Raw genomic sequence first — 15359 nt, 5'->3', positions numbered from 1 at the left:
TGTCAGGTGAAGACAGAGGGGAGGCCAGGGATCTGACTTTTCTGTCAGTCCTGGATGCTGGAGAGCCCTTGAAAAGCCAAGCCACCAGGCATTAAAAGGGCAGGGATGCCGAAACCGGTTTGGCTCGGTCAAGGGCATGTACCTTGGTTGCCGGCACATCCCCGGTGGGGGTTGTGCAGGAGGCAGCTGATCGATGTTTCTCTATCATCGATGTTTCTGGCTCTCTATTCCTCTCTCTTCCTCTCTGTGAAAAATCAATAAAATATATTTAAAAAAAAAAAAAAGGGCAGGGATGCCGAAACCGGTTTGGCTCAGTGGATAGAGCTTCGGCCTGAGGACTGAAAGGTCCCAGGTTCAATTCCGGTCAAGGGCATGTACCTTGGTTGCAGGCACATCCCCAGTAGGGGGTGTGCAAGAGGCAGCTGATTGATGTTTCTCTCTCATCGATGTTTCTAGCTCTCTATCCCTCTCTCTTCCTCTCTGTAGAAAGTCAATAAAATATATTTAAAAAAAAAAGGGCAGGGATGCCACACTGCCGGGTAACAGCCCTAAACCAGGAAACTTTTATTTGCTGTACAATCAAAGATCATCTCATGCTTCCACACCAGTCCAGGTCCCTGTGCCTGCTCAGGCCTCAGCTCTGGCCCTGCTGCTGTCGCTGCGTATTGTCTTCCTCTTCTTCCTCCTCTTGGGGTGGTGGTGGGCAGGGCTCCTCCAGTCCTGAGGAGGATGCCAGGAGCTCCCCAGTGGACGCTGTCAGGCGGAAGATCACGGGGATCTGGGCCAGGGCTGGGTTGGTCTCCTGCAGGCCCTGGATCCACTTGGCCAGTGTAGCCTGGTCATGGGCACCTGCCATACACATGGCGAAGACAGGGCCTTCTTCCACTGTTGGGAGAGACAGGCCCTCAGTTTGTGCAGTGGGACTGTAGCCCACTCCCCTTCCAGGCCAAGGACAGGGGCTTTAAGCTCCCTTTTGGTTTTCTTGTGTATCCAAGTCTTCCCACAGGATAGACACTCTGCCTGAACTGCCCATTCCATGCTTCACCTGTGTGATGCCTCCTGGCTCTTCAAGATTCCACTGGAAAGTCCTCCCACTTCCCACCTGCTCCTCCCCAGAATATAACTTGCCTGTTCCCCCTCTGGCCCTACCCTGGTCACATTGGGTAACCAGCACAGAGGCACTCCATGATGGAGAAATGACAGGCCTGGAGCCCCTCAGGTGTGTGTGTGTATTTGGGCACCTGCTAGGTCTGCCTCAACCCCACAGGCCACACCTCATCCCATGCTGTCTCTGGAGTCCTGCGCATCCCAGTTTTTACCTTGATCGATGTCAAACTCGTAGTCATCCCAGCCGCTTCTACCATACTTCAAGTCCAGCTGTATGGGGTAATAGAGGTTCCATTCCTCTGGAATCTCCACTTCCTACCCCAGGAAGCGGGGAAGGGGGTACAGACAGAGTCAGAGGCTCAGGATCTTGCAGCCTCCTCCCTACCATCACCAGAAACTCACCCCATCCCAATCTGTGAGCCCTCACTAGCCCTCAGGGCAGTGCCAGCCCACCCTCACGATTTGGGCCTTACCCTCTCCTCAGGGGGCTCCAAGTCTGCTCTGAGGATGTGGTAGTAGACACATTTGTCGCGAAGCCACAGGGAGAAGGGGCCCTCAACGAAGATAGGCCGGGCTGGGTTGTGGCGGGCCAGGGCAGCCTGTTGATCGGGACTCTGGATACCTGGTGGGGCCACATGCGTACCCAAGGGGCCTTGGCTGAGTCCAAAGGCCCAGGGAGTCCACCCAGCAGGCCCAGGGAGAACCCAGCTGCTCTATACGCAGGGCCTTACCTACAATATGCTGCTCGGTGGGATCTGCTGTACCTGTGGAGTCTTTGGATGAAGCCATCTGCAAAAAAGAATAGGGTGGAAGCTTTTGGCCTCCAGCCCCTACAGAGGAACTGGGGAGAAATGGGGAAGCGGGGTCCCCAGCGAATTCTAGGCTTGTCTACTGGGCCTCCTACGTGTCACTCAAGCCCAACCCTTCCTCACTTCTATCCAATTCAGCATAATAACCACCACCATTTCAGATGCTCACACAGCTGGAACCCTGGAGGCCACACACCTGCATTAAAATCTGGGCTCTGCCACGGGCTGTGTGACCATGGCCAAGCTGCTGTACCTGTGCCTTAGTTTCTCCAATTCAAATAGGGGTAATAACAGCACTTACTTCCAATGGCTCTAAAATGCCAAGAGCAGCCCTAACTGGTTTGACTCCGTGGACTGAGCATTAGCCTGCCGTCTGAAGGGTCCTGGCTCAATTCTGGTCAAGGGCACGTTGCAGGCTCCTCCCCAGCCCAGGTCCTGGTCAGGAGTGGGCAGGAGGCAGCCAATCAATGTGTGTCTCTCACATCGACGTTTCTCTGTGTCCTTCCCTCTCTCTTCCACTCTCTAAAAGATCAATGGAAAATATCCTCAGGTGAGGATAAACAAAAAAAAGTGCACATATGTTTTGACTAAAGTATCTAAGAGTAGACAATTGTTGGCACACATCATCCATCCTTTCTGGTTAAAAATTCATTGGATCCGTGGGCACAAACATAGAAGAACCACCAAGCATGTTATTAAGTGAAACCGGCAAGAGGCAAGATGCAGAAAGTGTGTGATGCTCTGCCACTGGAGAAACACTTTCTTTTTTTTATATTTATTGGGTGACCTTGATAAAACTACATAGGTTTCAAGTGTACAATTCTATGATACATCATCTGTTTCTTTCCAAAGTCCAATCTTTCATCACCATATATTTGACCCCCTTTAGGAGAAATTTTTATTTTTAAGTTTATTTAAAAATTTTTTTTTTTTTTTTTTTTTTTAGTTTTAGAGGGAGATGGGGGAGAGAGAGAAACATTGATGTGAGAGAGAAACATCAGCTGCCAGGGAATTGAGCCTGCAAACCAGATATGTGCCCTGATTGGAAATTGAACCAGCAACCTCTTGGTACATGGGTCGATGCTCAACCAACGGAGCTATATTCCTGGGCAGGAGAAATGCTTTTAAAAGTTTTTTTGGGGGTGGAAAAAGTAAATGTTTTACTCTTGGGCCCTTTTACTGGACAACATACAGTGGGACCTTGGTTCTAGAACTCAATTCATTCCAGAAGGCTGTTTGAGAAGCAGTTGTTTGAAAACGGAATTATTTTTCCCATTAGAAATAATGTAAATTGAATTCATCTGTTCCAGACCCAAGAAGCCCTCTGGTTCCCTGCCCCTTCTGGGCTACCATGGCCCCCAGGGCTTCCCTGTCTTAGAACCAGTGGCTCTGAGGGAATTGTTATCCAGGGTTGGCCTCTATGACCAGACCAATGCTGTGAGGGGCTCTCTTTGGATCCCCCGTGTGACCTAGCATGAGTGGGGTCCGCAGGACATGGGTGGGGGTATAGAATATTTCACTCAGTCATTCAACAAACAACTGCTGAGCTTTGTGACAGACCCTGTGCTGGGCCTTGGGAGACACGGGGGAAACTGAGTCACAGTGATTGAGCAACCAAACTCAGTACAGGGAAATGGTGGTCAGGAAGGGGACCCTGAGGAAGGGACAGTGCTGTTGAGACTGGAAGAATGTGAAGTCCCAGGGAAGAGTGTTCCTGACCGAGGAAACAGTGAGTGTAAAGTGTAAAGACCCAAGGAGGGAACTGGCAGATTGCTCAAGAACAGAAAGGAAGGCAGATGCCTGGATTATAGTGCACGTGGGGAGGGGGGTAGGAGCAGAGGTCAGAGGTCAAGCTGCGGTAGGAGTGAGGGACAGGAATATAGCAGAGGGTTCAGCTGAGTAAAGGGGAGCCCAGCCCAGGGTGGTACAGACAGGGTTGAATACCTGGTAGACGGTGACCCTGGCGCTGAGGTCAGGCTCTATGTGTCGCAGACCCAACGTGGCCAGGTCCACAGGGTCCTGGGGCAGGTCCCGGGGCACAGGGAAGGGGTTGATGTTCTTGAAGCGGGAGAACCACAGCTTCATGCGTATGAACTTGAGCATGGGGTAGCTTTTGCGCCCAAATATCTGAAGCAGCAGGAACTCGGTCTCCTTGTTGGGCATCACCCCTGTGCCAGGTGGATGGCAACAGAGCATCAGGGAGGGGGCAGAGAGGGGAGACATGGCAGACAGAGGCCAGTAGAGGAGCCCAGGACCAAGAGGAAATTAAGGCAAGGACCAGATGGAAAGAGCAAGGAACAGAGAGAATAGAAGTCAGGGAATTGATGCCACAGGACAGAATCCGAGAGAATTTAAAGGAAAAGTCAGAGGGAGAGAGGAAAGGGATGAGAGCCAAAAAGATTTGAAAGAGAGGGAGGAGGGGAGCAGGCAGACAGAGAGGACACACGTCAGAGCCACAGAGGGATGTAGGGGCCCAGACCCAGCAGTGGGAGGCAGCCACTCCCCCACCCTGAGCCTGCTGGCCTCACCGTGGTTCTCCATCTGCTCCAGGACAGCAAGCCCGCACTCCTGCTGCCGGGGGTAGTGGATGAAGATTTTCTGGAAGACGTTGCGAGGCTGGAAGACCTCCTTGGGGAAGACGTCAAGCAGCAGGTTGTAGACAGCCAGGTCCTTCTCAACGCCGAAGTCCCGCATCTTGCGCAGGGCTAGGTAGATGAAGTCGACGTGGCCCCGCTTGTGCACGTTGTGCTGCCCAAAGTTCTGCACAGCTTGCACAAAGCTGGCTTTGTCCCGGGCCCCATCTGGCGCCAGCCTAAACAGCTCTTCGTGGGGTGACAGGGGCTTGGCCGGCTGCCGCGGCGGCTCAGGTGGCCTCGGGACCAGAGATGAGTCAGAGCTGTGGGTGGCTACACTGCAGTGGAGGCCTCGAGGGACCTGGGAGGGTACCTGGGGACAGAGAACCACTGCTGAAATCTGCTACCTCCCTGTGCCCCTCGGGGAATGCCGGGCTTGCTCTTTCCTGGGAAAGATGCCAGTGGGTATCCCTAAAGGCTTCTGAGGAGGTAAGCTGTTACAGACTATGAGAACACAATGGTAAAACCTCTTCAGAGACAATTCGACAATATTCACGAGGACAAACACACCCCTTCTGTGGCAGCAATCCTGCACCTGATAATTAAATCTGACAGCTCTAAACACACCTGCACCAAATGACTGTGCATCCGCTATGTCGGTGGAAATGGCCCCAATGTGCATCAGCAAGGAAATGATAAAGCAAATGGCTATGGACTTGAACAAGGAACACACCTGCTGCTCTAAGACACACTGAGGAGGTCTTGTGTTACTTTGGGTGATCTTCAAGGTATTTCATTAAATTAAAAAAAGGAGGGTGTGAGACTGTTTAGAGTATTTAAAAAAAAAAAATCCCCAAACTTACATCCAGTTGATCATCATTATTTGTGGATTCCGTATTTCTGAATTTGCCTACTTGCTAACATTATGTGTAATCCCCAAGTCAGTACTCCCTCACGGCACTTTCCTGGTCTTTCGTGGACACATGTGGCTGAGGTTGTTTGGCTCTCATACTGTCAAGTGTCCTTTCAGAGGCTTACTTAGTGCATGTTTCTCACATCTTTTTGTTGGTGATTTTGCTACTGAAAATGGTCCCCAAACGTGGTACAGAAGTGCTTTTTAGCGCTCCTTACCTACAAGAAGGCTCTGCTGTTGCTTACAGAGAAAATAAATGTGGTAGATAAACTTCATTTAGGCATGAGTTATAGTGCTGTTGACTGTGAGTTCAATGTTAATTAATCAACATTAAATTGGTCCTCAGAGCAGACAGGCCAGCGGCCAGCCCAGACCCAACCCCCCCAACACACACACCCCAGAGCTGGCTTCATTGGGTGGATTCTGAAAGGCTTGGGAGCAAATTCTAGGCCTGCCTGCCAAATCCTAGGCCTGCCTGCCCCCGTCCTTTCCTTCCTCCACCCTGACGACTGCTTGGTTGGCAATTACCTGAGAGAAGGGGGCTCCCGTGAGGGCAGCGCCACTGATGCCTCTCCAGCCCCGAGAGAGGCCCCGGGCTAGCATGATGGCTTGGGCCCAGCTCATGCCTCTGCTTGTTGGACAACCACCTGGACAAGGGAGAAGAGACAGCATCAGCCTGGCACCCCACCTGCTAATGGAGAGGAGACCCCTCTCGTGGCAGAGGCCACTTTCCAGACTGCATAGCTACCTCACCAGACCCACTGTTTCCTCATCCACAGGATGGAGCTTAAATGACTGTTACAATCAAAGGTCCTTGCTTCACTATCTAGAGAAATTTACTGCAATGGTTCCCCACCCTCCCTCCCAGGTCTTTTTTTTTTTTTTTAATCCTCTACAGAGGATGTTTTTATTGATTTTAGAGAGAGAGGAGGGAGAAAAACATTGATGTGAGAGAAACATTGATCGGTTGCCTCCTATACATGTCCCAACTGGGGATCGAACCTGCAACCTAGGTATGTGTCCTGACCCGTAATCAAACCTACAACGTTTGGTGTACTGGACAATGCTCAAACCAACTGAGCCATCCGGGCAAGGCCCTACGAGGGCATTTCTTAACTTTAGTCACATACCATACAGTCCATCCTTTTAAAATATAAAGTTCAGGGGGGGAAGGGGAACATATGTAATACTTTCAACAATAAAGTTTTAGCCCTGGCCGGTTTGGCTAAGTGGATAAAGCATCGGCCTGCGAACTGAAAGGTCCCAGGTTTGGTTGCGGGCATATCCCCAGTGGGAGGTGTGCAGGAGGCAGCTGATCAATGTTTCCCTCTCATCAATGTTTCTAGCTCTCTATCCCTCTCCTTTCTTCTCTGTAAAAAATCAATAAAATATTTTTTAAAAACCAATGAAGTTTTAATTTTAAAAAGTATAAAGTTCAATCTTTTTTTTGGTATATTCAGAGTTGTGCAACCAGCACTATAATATAATTTTAGAACATTTTTGTCACCCTGAAAACAAAACCCAATGAAAACAAAAACATTAACCATCACTCTGATTTCCTTTCATCCTCAACCCTAGAAAACCAATAATCTACCATCTCTATAAATTTGCCCCTACTCTGGGCAGCTACACTTATAAAAGAGAAAGATGCAAATTGACCGTATCTTCATGACACCCATCAGCCAATCAGGAGTATGCAAATTAACCCAACAAAGATGACAGGTTAATTTGCATATGCAGGCGCCCAGCAGCCGTACTGCCCCAGCCGCTCCAGGCCTCTGGGCAGTGTGGGAAGGCAGAAAGGCGGCTCCAGGCAGAGTGAAGGCGGTGCCATTAGCCAGGGGAAGGAAGGCCCATTCTTGCACAAATCTTCGTGCATCCAGCCTCTAGTCTATATATATAAAAGGCTAGCATGCAAAGTGTCCCCTCGGGAGTTCGATCACTTGCTATGACATGCGCTGACCACCAGGGGGCAGTGCGAAACAAAGGAAAGCCCTGGCCAGCGGCTGGAAGGCCCGGATCAGTCCTAATCACCGGCCAGGCCTAGGGACCCTACCTGTGCATGAATTTTGTGCACTGGGCACCTAGTTTCATATAAATGGAATCATACGATATATGTTCTTTTTTGGCTAACACCTTTCATTTAGCATGTTTCCAAGGATTATCCATGTTGTAACATGTATCCGACTTAATTCTTTTAATTGCCAAAAAATTCCCATTTTATAGATGTTTTATTTATCCCTTCATCAACGGATGGACATTTGGGTTGTTCCCACTTTTTTACTATAACTAATGCTGCTATGAACATCCGTGTAGAAGCTTTTGTGTGAACATGTGTTTACACTTCTCTTGGGTATACACTTAGAAGTCATATTGTTGGGATATATGGTAGCTCTATTTAACTTTTTAAAAAGTATATATTTTATTGATTTTTAGAGAGGAAGGAAAGGGAGAGAGATAGAAACATCAATGATGAAAGAGAATCATTGATTGGCTGCCTCCTGCACACCCCCTACTGGGGATCAAGCCCACAACCCAGGCATGTGCCCTTGGCTGGAATCGAACCTGGGACCCTTCAGACTGCAGGCTGATGCTCTATCCATTGAGCCAAACCAGCTACGGCTCTATTTAACATTTTGAGGAGCCCCTGAAACTGTTTTCCAAAGTAGCTCCACCATTTTACATTCCCACCAGCAATGTGTAAGGATTCCAATTTCTTCACATTCTTGCCAATACTTACTGTCTTTTTTACTACAGACATCCTACTGAGTGTGAAGAGATATCACCTTGAGGTTTGGATTTGCATTTCCCTAATGATTAATGATGTTGAGCATCTTTTCATGTGCTTATTGGCCATTGTGTACCTTCGTTGGAGAAATGTCTATTTAAATGCTTTGTCCATTTTTTAAAAAATGGGTTTTCACCCTAGCCGGTTTGGCTCAATGGATAGAGCATCGGCCTGCGGACTGAAGGGTCCCAGATTTGATTCCAGCCAGGGGCATATGCCTGAATTGCAGGCTCAATTCCCAGTGAGGGGCGTGCAGGAGGCAGCTGATCAATGATTCTCACTCATCATTGATGTTTCTATCTCTCTATCCCTCTCCCTTCCTCTCTAACATCAATAAAAATATAAAAAAAAAAAAAAATAAATGGGTTTTCTTTTGAATTACTGAGTTGTAAAGAGTTCTTTATATATCCTGGATAACAGACCATTATGATTTAAAAATAATTTCTCCCATTCTTTAGGTTTTCTTTGCCCTTCCTTGTTATCATTGCAGCACAAGTTTTAAATTATGATGAAGTCCAATTAACATTTTTCTTTTATAGCTCTGCTTTTGATGTTGTATCTAAAATAAAAAATGCCGAGCCCAAGGTTATAAAGATTTACTCTCTTTCTTCTAAGTCTTTTAGCTCCTACATTTCCGTCTGTGACCCACTGGGAATCTGTGTGTATTGTGTGACAGAGGGGTTCAGTTCATGTGGATATCCGGTTGTCCGGGACCTGTTTACTGAAGAGACTATTTTTTCTTCATTTTATAGTCTCCGCACTCTTGGTGAAAATCAATTGACCATAAATGTAAGGGTTTATTTCTGGGCTCTCAATTCTATTCCATTGATCTATGTTGAACCTTATACCAGTACCACACAGTTTTGGTTATTGTAGTTTTCTAACTCAGGAACTATAAGTCCAACTTTGTCCTTCTTTTATAAGATTGTTCTGGCTATTCCTGGTCCCTTGCAATTATATATAAATTTTAGAATCAGCTGTCAATTTCTGTAAAAAGCCAGAGGGATTCTGATAGGGATTGTATTGACTCTGTAGATTGATTTGGGGACTATTGCTATCTTAATAATAATGTTAAGTCTTCTGATCCGCAAACATAGGCTATGTCTTTATTTATTTTTGTCTCCATTTATTTAGCTCTTTAATTTCTCTCAACAATGTTTTATAGTTTTCAGTCTTTTCTTTTGTTAAATTTACTTGTATTTCATTTTATTTTTAGAGAGAACCATGGATGCAATAGTGAAACATCAGCTGGCTCCTGCACGCTCCCTAATGGGAATCAAACCTGGGCATGTGCCCTGACTGGAATGGAACCAGTGACCTCTTGGTTCACGGGTCACCACTCAACCTCTAAGCCACACCAGCTGGGCTTAATTTCATTTCTGTACTGTTCATTGCTAGTATATAGAAATAGAATTTATTTTTGTTAATCCTCACCCGAGGATATTTTTTACCATTGATTTTTAGAGAGTGGAAGGGAGGGGGAGAGAGACATCTTTTAGAGACATATGGAGTGGTTGCCTCCGCACACTTCCAGACCAGAGCCAGGTATCAAGCCTGTGAATGCGGTTCACGCCCTTGATGGGGATTGAACCTGAGACTCTTCACTCCAGGGGCTGATGCTCTAACCTGGGAAAAACCAACGAGGGGGAAATAAAACTTACTTTTACTTTGATCTTATATACTGCGACTTCGCACAACTCACTTATTAGCTCTAATAGCTTTCTACTGGATTCCTTAGGATTTTCTATATACAATATCATGTCTTCTGAAAATAGAAACAGATTTTCTTTCTTCCTAATCTGGATGTCTTTTATTTCTTTTCCTGCCCAAGTGCCCTTGCTGGAACCTTCAGTACAATGTTGAATAGAAGTGGCAAGAGCCGCTTCCTTGTGCTTCTCTTGATTTTAGGGGAAAAGCATCCAGTCTCTCATCAATGTGAGCTGTGGGTTTTTCATAGACGTCCTCTATCAGGTTGAGGAAATACTGAGTGTTATTATCAGAAAGGGTATTGGATTTTGTCAAATGCTTTTTGTTGCATCTGTTAAAATAATCGTGACTTTTCTTTTATACATTAACTGATTTTCAGATTTTAAATTAACCTTGCATTTCTGGGATAAACTCCATATATAATCCTTTTTATATGTTACTAATATTTGGTTTGTTAGTCTTTTGTTGAGGATTTTTGTGTCCATATTCATAAGAAATACTGGTCTGTAGTTTCCTTTTAGTGCTTGTTTGGTTTGGTATCAGGTAATGCTGGCCCCATAAAATGAATTGGGAAGTATTTAGATCATCCTCAGCATTAAATTTGTCTAGCATCTCCCATCTTGACCTGAAGTCTCCCTCCAGCCTCTGTTTCACATCTCTGCTCCCTTTACAAAAAAGTTTTATCCTGAGAGGTGTCTACATACTATGTTCCACTTATTCCAACCTGGCTGCTGCCCCCACCACTCCACTAACACCACCCTTGATATTCTATAACTTACCAAACCAGTGATTACTTCTCAGACCTCATTTTGCTTGACTTCTCAGAAGCATGTGGCACTGGTGAGACCCTCCTCCCACCTGCTTGACACTGTTGATTTTCTTCCTAGCACCCAGGCCTGTTTCTCACTTAGTCGGCAAGACCCACTTCCTTCTCTAAAGTTTACAATGTCTGAAAACTTGAATGGGCAGACAAATCACTGGGATCTTGTTAAAAGGAAGATTCTGATTCAGCAGCTCTGGGGTGGAGCCAGACTCAGTTGCTTATTTAACAAGCTTTTGATCGCTGCTGATGCTGCCAGTCTGGAGACCACACTTTGAGTAATAAGGCTGCAGAATCCCAAATTCCGGATTTGTCTGTCTACTACCCTGAGGTACCATTCAACTTGCTCCTTTCCTCTGTCTCCTGTGGGCAGCTCTAATGGGTCTCAAACTTTGTTCACATTAGAGTCATCTAGGATGCTTTTAAAAATCCCCATGCCTAGATATATTAAATCAGAATACCTAGAGGGAGGCGTAGGCACCAGCATTTTAGCACACCCCAATGACTCTCACACGCAGCCAAGATTAAGACCCTAATTTATTTTTTTATTTTCTTTTTAAAAATATATTTTTATTGATTTCAGAGAGGAAGGGAGAGGGAGAGAGAGATAGAAACACCAATGATGAGAGAGAATCATTGATCGGTTGCCTCCTGCAAGCCCCACACTAGATATCAAGCCTGCAATCTGAGCACATGTCCTTGACCAGAATCGAACCCAGGACCCTTCAGGCCTATGCTCTATCCACTAAGCCAAACCAGCTAGAGCAAGACCCTAATTTAAATGTTGACCACTCAAAACATTTTTTTTTTTTTCCAGGAATCAGCTGCATTGGTATTATCATCCAGGAGCTTACTAAAAATGCAAAATCTTAGCCCTAACCCAGACCTACTGAATCAGAATCTGCATTTAACCAGTGTCCAGGTTTCTTCTATGTGTGTTAAAGTCTGAGAAATGATGATCTATGTGCTGATAGACCCAAATGTTTATCGCCTAAGCTCCACTTTCGCCTAAGCTCCAGGAGTGTAAGCTCCCTGCTTAAACTTGTTTGCTCCCCATCCTGGCCAATAACACCACCAATTCCTAGTCACTCAGGCCTAAAGCCTAGGAGTCATTGCTGAGTCCACTGTGTCCCTCACACCCCCATTTAATCCATTAAGTAGTTCTGGTGACTACTTCCACACCGATCCCAAGTGCACCATTTCTCTCCACCTGCAGGCCAGCGCCCCAACGGCCTCTTTCCCAGCCTCCCACTTCTTCCCTTATGCGCCTCCAGTCAGTTCTCCCCACCCTCACCATAGGGAGCTTTAAAAAATTTGAACTAGCCTGGCCAGTGTAGCTCAGTGGTTTAGTGTCAACCTGTGAACCAGGAGGTCACGGTTCAATTCCCAGTCAGGGCACATGCTCGGGTTGTGGGCTCCATCCCCAGTGTGCGGCGTGCAGGAGGCAGCCAATCAATGATTCTCTCATCATTGATGTTTCTATATCTTTCTCTTTCTCCTTTCCTCTCTGAAATCAATAAAAACTATTTAAAAAAATAAAAAGTAAATAAAATAAAACGTGAACTGAATTCAGTATTCTCTGCCTAGAATTAATGATGTATCACACGTAAGATAAAATCAGACAGGGTCTACTCCTCCAAACTCAACTCTTATAACTCCAGCTACACTGTTTCTTAAACAAGATAAATTTATTCTAGTCTCAGAACCTTTGCGCTTGCTTTTCCTTCTGTTTGGAAATTTCTTCCCCAGGATCAGACCACAGCTATCTCCAGTCACTCAGGCCCATATTCGAATGAAAGAAAGGCCTTCCCTGACAGCAGCCTCACTCCCTGTTCAAAGCCCCCCTCACCCCGAGGAATGCATTTTTAGCAACTACCAGCATCTGAAATCACCCGTTCACTTTTATTCCTGACTTGTTCAATGTCTGGCTCCTCCCCACCCTCGCCCCGCAGGAGATGGAGGATTTTTTCTGCCTTCCTCATTGCTGCCTCTCCAGCACCAGGGACAACACCTGGTATATGGCAGGCGCCTAACAAGGTCACTGGAATGGAAAGAACCAAGTTTCTACAAAACTCTATAATTTATAAATCTGAACCCCACGCGGGGTGTACCTACAGCAGCTCTGAGGCTGGCTGCCAGGATTCTGGGATCGATGGGAGAAACCGGCAGACGCGGGTTCGAATTCCGGCCTAGCTGCCCACCTGCGGCGTGCCCGCTGGAGACAGCCTGAAGCTCTCTGAGCCTCGGCTGTCTCATCTGCAAAATGGGAGGTTAAAGACGTGAGAAGGTAGGTACACGGAGAGCGGCCTTTCCCGGCACGTCTCCGCCCCGCAGCGCAAAGGTCATGGTGCCCTGGCCCAGCAGCCGGGTCCCTCTGGAGCCGCTCTCCAGCGCTGTCGGCCCAGAACGGGCCGCTGCGGGGCCCTGCAGCTCGCGCTCGCCTCCCCACGCACAACCTACCTACTAACGCGGGCGGCCGCGGACTCCGAGCCAGTTACATCTGGCTGCTGGGCGCCGCCATGTTGCCCAGAGAGCTTCCGGGTCACGGGCCGCCAGGGAGCCAGCCATTCAAGAACGCGCGTTTAAAGAGGTCCCGCCCCAAAGGGAGGAGCACCAATAGGAAGGGAGAACGACATTGACGCTGCCTAGTAATGAGCCAGCCCCTGTCCCATAAAAGGCAAACCGCATCCCTGACCTGGGAATTGAGAATGGCCCGGGAAGGAGTAACTAGATCCAGGTGGGAATGAAACAGTAAGGGTGGAAGTACTCCCAAGTGTGTGAAAATGCAGTGCCTGGGTCCCTGGATTTGTACCTTTTACTTCTGGCGGCAGGTGCATGATCCGAGCATGGCGACATCAGAGATGGTGCAGCTGGCATCCACCCCGACGGCTGCAGGAGCTGGGCAGTCAGACAGAGGAGGTACCTGGGGCGTGGACATGGCTACAGAGCAATGACTCTCCCTGCTGGTCCCTATGGTCCCCCCGCCCCCAAACCCCTGTGGTTCTGCCTCCTGACTTCGTCTTGTGCCAGCTTCTGGGCGCTCATCCAGCGCGTGCTCCACAGCCTCGGAGCGCCTTGGACTCACGCCTAGGCTTCCAGGTAGTGAGGTTCAAACCCCACCTCCCTCTCCTGGTGCCTGACCATCCTCCTCTCCCTGGCCATCAGCGCCCTCTGGCGGTACAACCTACTCTCCGTGGAGACCATCAACATCAGCCTCACTCCATGAGTCAGCTGGGCGCAGGTGGACATTCTCCACTTCACTCTCACCCCTACTCTGAGCTCCGGTGGGGGCGGGGAGCCGGTAACATGGGGAAGGGGGTGGACACTGCTGAAGGTCTTCAGGTGAGTAAGGAACCCCTCGAGGAAGATTGTCTGAGTAAGGATGGCACAGCTAAGAAGCCTCATGGGCCAGCCTACTTTCTCCCTTTACCCCAGCCCAGGTAGAAGTTTGACCCAGGGCCCTGACCCCTCCATGCCAGGCCCCCAGCTACCCTGTACAGGGCTGTCCAGAAGTGTGGGGGTGGGTCAGTGGGCTCCATGCTCCCTTTGACCCACAGACTGTGGCTGATGCCCCTGGTAACCTGCTCCATGGTAGATGGGGTTCAGCTGGGTGGGCCCTGGGTCACATTCACTCAATCCCCCGCCCACTTCCCTCCAAACCTGGTGCTGATCCACTGCAACTAGGACATCATTTGTTCCTGGGTTAACATACAGTTTCTCTTTAGCTTTCACCACCTCTCTCAGATCCCTGGGACACTACCTCTCCCCCACTCCCCACCATGTATTGAACATCTCCTGTGCGCTGTTAATATTAGCTCCATGAGGAGAGGGAGATTTTTTTTGTTGTATATATTGTCCCTAGCATTGGGGACTGGGCCTGGTAGGTGCTCGATAGATGTTAGTTACAAAATGAATGAATGAATGAATGAATGTATGAATGAATGAATGTCCTGATGCTCATCCCTATATTTAAACCCTAGAAACTGTCCCTTGTGACGATTGTCACAACTGTCCTGATGCTCACCCCAACCTTTAAACCCCAGCAACTGTCCCTTGTGACAGCCTCATGTGACTGCCTTCCACACACCTGACTAATTACCCTACCTTTGCCTCCCCCCTTCTTTCCCCAGCCCCAGGGTAGGCTGCATGACTACCTGAAGACCTCTATGCCAGTTTGTGTCTGCTCTCAGCCCTTGGTCAATTTTGGGTACTTGGGTCTGGAGACATGTGAGCCTCTTCCTGCAATTCTCCTTTTCCTCCCTCACCCTGACTTCCCACTCTCCTGTCCAAAATTGGTTGTTGAGTACAGCAAGCTGCCCCTGAAAGTTGTTAGTTTGTTAGTGGCCTTACTGAGTGGTGTGCCCATGGTTGAAGTTGTACAGCTGGCATCACTGTGACGTTGTTTTAAAGTTTGAGGGGTTTTGACTTTGGCTATGCTGGACCTGGACATCCTCAGCATTCTATAGATGTGCCGTATCACGCTGTCCAGGGCGTGAGGTGGGGGAGCCCTCATGTCCCGGAGCCGGTGGGAAGGGATTGATGTGGAAGGGATTTGGGCCTAAACCCTGCTGCAGACTTGGACTCAGGCCCAAAGTGGTGGGAGTTGTGCAGAGGAGCCTGAGGCTGTGCCCATCCACAACCA

The 15359-nt window shown here is 48.2% G+C and overlaps 1 protein-coding gene across 4 annotated transcripts; it reads right to left on the bottom strand.

Annotated features, from left to right (window-relative positions):
• Positions 1 to 540: 540 nt before the first annotated feature.
• Positions 541 to 13256, bottom strand: ECSIT (ECSIT signaling integrator). 4 transcript variants are annotated; one of them, XM_054717410.1, is made up of 9 exons: positions 13178 to 13256; positions 12829 to 12973; positions 5931 to 6049; positions 4445 to 4862; positions 3861 to 4084; positions 1839 to 1896; positions 1581 to 1729; positions 1320 to 1422; positions 541 to 885 (listed from the first exon to the last, which is right to left on the bottom strand). In XM_054717410.1, the coding sequence occupies exons 2-9, from the start codon at positions 12971 to 12973 to the stop codon at positions 635 to 637; spliced, it is 1467 nt and encodes a 488-aa protein (XP_054573385.1). In that variant the 5' UTR covers positions 13178 to 13256; the 3' UTR covers positions 541 to 634. The 4 variants fall into 4 exon arrangements, with proteins under 4 accessions (XP_054573385.1, XP_054573386.1, XP_008156236.2 ...); XM_054717411.1 differs by having other exon boundaries at positions 1320 to 1377; XM_008158014.3 differs by lacking the exon at positions 13178 to 13256 and having other exon boundaries at positions 12833 to 12905.
• Positions 13257 to 15359: the final 2103 nt, after the last annotated feature.

The sequence above is a fragment of the Eptesicus fuscus genome, chromosome 6 (genome assembly GCF_027574615.1).
Source record: "Eptesicus fuscus isolate TK198812 chromosome 6, DD_ASM_mEF_20220401, whole genome shotgun sequence".
NCBI lineage: Eukaryota > Metazoa > Chordata > Mammalia > Chiroptera > Vespertilionidae > Eptesicus > Eptesicus fuscus.
Note: the sequence above shows the minus strand (reverse complement) of the source record. Positions and strands in the feature narration are given on the sequence as shown.

What these genes read in the sequence shown, in the direction of transcription:
- ECSIT (XM_054717410.1), bottom strand. Translation starts at nt 12,973, where the DNA reads ATGAGACAGCCGAGGCTCAGAGAGCTTCAGGCTGTCTCCAGCGGGCAC. An exon ending in CAGCCTCAGAGCTGCTGTAG is followed by an intron (nt 6,050 to 12,828) that starts GTACACCCCGCG and finishes TCCCTTGTCCAG; the next exon opens with GTGGTTGTCCAACAAGCAGA. An exon ending in GGAGCAGATGGAGAACCACG is followed by an intron (nt 4,085 to 4,444) that starts GTGAGGCCAGCA and finishes CACCTGGCACAG; the next exon opens with GGGTGATGCCCAACAAGGAG.